Source organism: Trachymyrmex cornetzi, unplaced genomic scaffold, assembly GCF_001594075.2.
Source record: "Trachymyrmex cornetzi isolate Tcor2-1 unplaced genomic scaffold, Tcor1.1 scaffold61, whole genome shotgun sequence".
NCBI lineage: Eukaryota > Metazoa > Arthropoda > Insecta > Hymenoptera > Formicidae > Trachymyrmex > Trachymyrmex cornetzi.
The window spans coordinates 995,731-1,001,759 of record NW_017299926.1 but is presented as its reverse complement, the minus strand read 5'-3'; the positions used below and the strand labels follow the sequence as shown (position 1 = coordinate 1,001,759).

General features: G+C 31.9%; 1 protein-coding gene across 2 annotated transcripts in view; it reads right to left on the bottom strand.

Annotated features, from left to right (window-relative positions):
- CalpC (calpain C) overlaps positions 1 to 6,029 on the bottom strand; it is a 37,369-nt gene that overhangs the window by 11,830 nt on the left and 19,510 nt on the right. For both annotated transcript variants that reach the window (XM_018516181.1, XM_018516180.1), the window contains exon 4: positions 2,944 to 3,226. In XM_018516181.1, coding sequence (XP_018371683.1) covers positions 2,944 to 3,226 — 283 coding nt within the window. The remainder of the gene's footprint in view (positions 1 to 2,943; positions 3,227 to 6,029) is intronic.

The window sequence follows — 6,029 nt, the reverse complement described above, 5'->3', positions numbered from 1 at the left end:
ACATAAAAGTATTACGTATTTTGTATTTAAAATCGAAAGATTGAAAGCTTTTTGTATCTTGTAATTTAAATAATAAGATTGATTATCAATGTTAGTATTTGAAATACAAAATACAAAATACTTTCGCAACCTTTTGTTATTAATACTAAAATATAAAATACAAAATACTTTTATGCTCCCATGAAATACAAAATATAAAAATTTTCATGTACTCTGAACAAACACAAAATACAAAATATAATTGTCTTACCAATACTGTTTTTCAAATAAAAGTATTTCAAATACATGCCCATCTCTGTTGATTCATACATTGTGAACATACTACTCGTAATAATATGTCGTCAAAATTTATGAAATTCTTATTTTCATTTTGTAAAATTGGTAAAAGACTGTTATTAATCATAAATGTAAATTAATCATAATATTTAACTTTTAAATTCCATGTAAATTTGATATAAAATAATACATTGTATCTTTTTTGTGCCTATAAAAATAATTTCAAATGAAAATGTTTATACAGTTGCAACATACATATATTACTACGCGCACACCTCTTGAAAAGATAACGCAATTTTTCCCGCTTGAAACCCGTCATCATCCTGTTCTGCTTTCACCACAAGAGCCAAGGCGCAGCCACGCTCTCTCATTACGCACGTGTATACAGTATTGTGACGTAAAAGTGGTGCGTTTGATGATGAAATTATAGCAAAGTACGTTCACGGTTGTTAGCTGAAAACATATCACTATTTGCCAGCACGGTGTTTTCTTAGACACCGAGATTTATGCGAATTAATATTATTTAGGCAAATGGTGCATCCTTAGCGCACAAGAAAAACTAAGTCTTTTTTTATTTTAAGCATCCATGTACGTGAATCTCTTCGAGCGTAACGAATGTACATATTCATGAAACTCATCATTATTTAAATAGATATAGTTAAACAGTGTGAAAATCTTGCTATTACTGACTGAGCCTCATTTAGAACTTCTTAACAACTTCTTTAAGAACTTGTTAATATTTAGCAGCGATATGTATAAGCTTCTAGTATAATTTAAATCTATTAAACGTAAAATTTGAGACATTTCTTTTTAAATATAGATTTCCTATTCTCTATACAAAATGCCATATACTTTGATTTAACATTGTATCCTGTAATTTTAAATGAGTATTATAATCAATATTTTGTATTATTACAAAATTACTCAAAATTTAATAAAACATTAAATAGAAAATTTATTAAGAAAGAAAATAATATTTGAATAATTACATACGTACATAAATGATAAGAATGTTTTTATTTCTGAAAGATAAATTATATAATACTCTGAGGATAGTTCATTCCCACTGTGGGGATGGGAAAACTATCACTCTTTATTTCAAAGTAATTGTTTCTCTATTGTCTAAAGATAATAGATAAGTAAAGACATATAATGGAGAAATACACGCGAAACGAAATTTCGCGCAAGGATCGTTAAATAATTGTTTCTCGATCGTCGTTTACTTTCTCGGATCCCTTTTGTCTGGTGAGAGACGAGATCGTCTTTCTTTTTGATACCATCACCTTGCAAGCAGTTTCGAGAGCAACGCCCAGGCGAGGGTTTACACTCATGATGGGGCAAGAAATCGAGAAGAAGAAGAAGAGAGAAAGAAAGGAAGAGAAAGAGAGATGTGCAAGATGAGGATAACGAGGGAAAGGAAATGGTAGAGAGGATGGTACGTACGGTCATCAGAGGAAGATTAAGAAGAGGAGCAAGGACCTCCGACAGAACCGGTCATCGTCGTCCATCCGTCCACGTAAACTCATCTTCTATCTCGTGGCGAGAGATCGCGCGCCTCGATTACTCTCGCCATGGATCCCAACGGATCGCGAGATGATGTTGCGGGATGAAGTTTCTATCCGTCGCCCCACAAACGGTTCAATATCATTGTCTTTCTTCGCTCTGCTTGTCAAAATACACGACAAATCACAATACATTTATCCTATAATATACATTAATTACATTGTACGTTAATTATACATTTAATACATGCAAAATCCCGTTTTTCTATAGTTATGTAAAATTATTTCAGACGAAATTATGCAAACTCATGCAATTACAAGTTTCAATCTCCATTCATTTGATTTTGTTCCGAACTATATTCTTTTTGAAGAAATTTTATTTTGTAATTTACTTAATTCTACATGATTAATAATAATAATTTTACAGAAATTACAAAATTGTAAAGGTATCTTGTTAGTTTGAGAAAAGATTACTTGTTCATCAGTTCATTTCCTTATATGGTTCCATCTAATGTGTTTGGCCACATTTAGAATAAATCTTAGAGCCCGGTCGAAGCATTCACAATCACGCACACTACATCCACAGCGATGACGATCGAGGTTCATCGATCGAACGCACCGAGGTTGATCTTCGCGCGAGTTCACCTTGAACAGCCACCTGGTGAACGCCTACGCCGCCCACGGCTGTTTGTCTCAAACTGGCTCGAAAATTACCTCCGTAGTAAGAAACATAATGTCTCGTCTTTCTACTTCTATGGTCTTATGCAAAGCTCAAAGATTACGAATGTGAAAGTGTTTGTTAAATTAGATAGATAAAAAGTTCCTCATGTATTAATAAAATTTACATCCTCTTTTGTCATCAAGATTCTTTATCATTTATAAATATCACTATTATTCCACAAATATATTGTAATTTATTATTTATATTTTGTCGCTGTAGTTCACTTAAAAAATTCGCTAATAATAAAATAGTTTTATCAAGAAGATTGAAGTCAAAGCCACATAATCGCTTAACTCATCAATAAATAACTTTCTCAATTACTTGTATTATCTGGGTCAACAAAATATTATGTTTATCGTAGATGAGATTATTCTGGTTTATATACCTGCGGATTCATTTGCCCGTGAAGATTTGACATAAAAAAAATTACCGAAGAAAACTTACTTGGCGTATGCTTTCTCCAGCAGCGCCGGCCAGAACTGATCGCTATGGCGACTTTGCACGAAAGCTAGTCTTCCGTGAACCGCTGGTAATCTGTCGTCGACCAGAACCTCCACCCACGCACCACACCACCACAATCGAAACCTAAACACCCCGGCGTATTCTGCGGTCGGTGAGCCCGGTGGTTCTCCACCGCTGCCGAAACCTTGATCGGCTGGTACCACCCTGTAGAATAGACCCTTGCTGAGGTGCAGCACTCCCAGACATGACACCAACCATTTGTCACCTGTCAATAAAATAATAATATTTTACAAAATGTCCTGTGTTTGTAAAATTTAAATGTTCCATAAAGCAAGAACTAAAAAATTTTTTAAACATTTTATTTTAAACTATTCTTAGTAGAAAATTATGCAAACATGACTTCAATAGACTTTTTGTAGCTGCTTTTTTATTATTTTGTCTCTGTTCAATAATTTTAATAAGAAACATCTTGCCTAAAAATAAAATACGTAAAATCTGAAAATTAAATACGGTAATTAAAAAAGATTAATAAAGTTAAAAAAATTGTCGATGTAATATAATTATTTCTGTTATATCTCTATTTTTATAGTTGTACTTCAAAATTATTGTGTTCTAAATTGTATGTAAATTCTTACTGGATTGCGATAAATTAAAGAAAATAATGGAATTTTAATCTATTGTAATGTTCAACATTCTTTAAAACATTGGCAAATTGCGTAAGTAATAGAAGTTAATTTTTTTTAAGATCATTGAAGATGATAAAAAATGAAACGATTTAGTAATGTTCGTCGAACGTGTCTTAATGTCGTGAGAAAATTGTCTATTTAGGATCCAAGAACGACACTGCACTTTATCTTACTGCATTCACTCACTTTACTTTCGTTTTCGAAGGTCTAATCGCTGATCGAGCGCTCGGTTTTACCAGGTTTTTGTCATTTGACGGAAGGAAAGGAAGAAAAATGGGAACAAATTACTCACGGATTTACATTGTCCACTTTCGATAATGGCCCTTTTGTTACATTTGGATTAGCTCTAGAGAAGCATTAAGGGGATCCTAAAGTCGTCTGTATTACCGACTAAATTATATTAATTTTTGTATATATATAACAAATACTTTTTTCTCTTTCACAGATTCGAAAATCCTTTTTCAAGACTAAAATATGTATATGCATTAATACGTGAGGTGGAGTTTATGCCGAGAACGACCAAAAATTTCGAAATTAATATATTTTTTACCATTTCTTAGTGTAACATGGCGCCTCCAGCTGTCAAGTCGTGACAACATTTGCTTGATACGAAAGTTTTGCAATCTGTACTTACGAAATGATAATCCACAGACACGTAGTACGCATTGAAGTCCTATATTATCAGAGAAGCGCAAATGGATTTCGCTTACTGCACGTGAATAATAATAATTTAATTTAAAATTTTAAATAATGATCCAAGATAATCAGTTATATCATTTATATTTGTTACATCTCTTATTTTTATTCATTACTATTTTAATCTTAACTATTTAATTCAGTTTCTTATCATTTAATTTATAGTAGATATGGCATAATAAATTTTTTCTCAATATTAAGAAAAATAATTTTATTTTGATATATACATATAACTTCTCATAATCTTTCATTCTCCGCATGCTACGTTTAAGTCGAGATATGCTGAAATACCTGTCTCTACTTCGATTGAGATTTATTATAATCGATCGAAAGACGTATCGACACATCGGACCGCAAAGGTTAATCGCCAAATTTTGCCGTACTGCTATATGTAGGTCGGCACAAATTATTATATGTCGTCATCTTGCTCGACTGTGCGTGCTGTTGCGTACATGTTAACGGGACACACGCTTTGCAGTGAACGCAGTTATATCTTCAGGAATGCGCCCGCATGGCTTACTCGAGGGCGCTCGACTTCCGGCGGCTCAGTGCAACACTCGTGAATTATATCTGAGCCGCGGAAGAGATTACGTCGCAGAACGTTCCATGGTGCATTAGCTCGCATCCGAGGTAAAGTCGTATTCCGTTTTAATTTCCTGAATAGGTTGTAGTCATGAACATTCGCAGGCAGAACGAAATCCGACGAAAGCAAGATTATTGTTGCAGCGTATTATAATAAGCAACAGGAATTGTGCATCTCACTATACAATGAAATTTAAAATTAAGCTGGTAAAAAACTGAAGTTTTTTCAGTAAAAATAATGACATATAATATCTGTATATTTAAATAAATAAAATGAATAAGTTGCATAATAAATTATATTTTATACATATTTTTACATTCGTGATTAAATATAATTTAAAATAGAAAGTGTAAATCATAATTATAATTATTGCACTTAATAGCATTTGAACTAACTTACATCTTTATTATTTAAAAAGAAAATTAAAAATAAAGTTTTCTTCTCAAGAATGTGAAATTTAATTATAATAATCTTGGCGTACAATAAAAAAGTAATTATGATTACTATCTGTCAATCCGTACTAGTAGCAAGCTGAAAACTGGTTCGGTTTGCTTTGAATTGATTTCCTGTTCTCGACAAAAATCGAGAATTTCAAGTGCACGATGTTTTATCTGTTTAACGGACAAACAAGTTTATTTAACACAATTATTTACATTTTATTTTTTGGTGATATATTTCCGTGCGTTTATATATTATATATAGCAAAAAAACAAATGTAATGTTTGATATGATACGTAACATTTAACAAGTGTTACCATCTTTATGATTTAGTAATTAACGGAATAAGTTCTCGGGTGAGTTACACATTCAAGTACTTAGCACAGATTCATAACTTTCTAATTTATTTAATACATATCGTGCTCTAAATATATATATATATACATATATATAGTATATACAGGGTGTCCGATAATTGTTCTGATGGAGTTCGTGGACATGTAGAACGGACTACTAAATTCCTTTACTATTTTGCAATTTTCGCAATTAATTAATTTTTGAAATTAGTTAACAAGATATTGATTGCTAAAAATTGCTGAAAATTGGTCTTCAACAATTTTTTACTCAAATACTATCAACTTTACAGAAAAACTGCAAGAGACAAA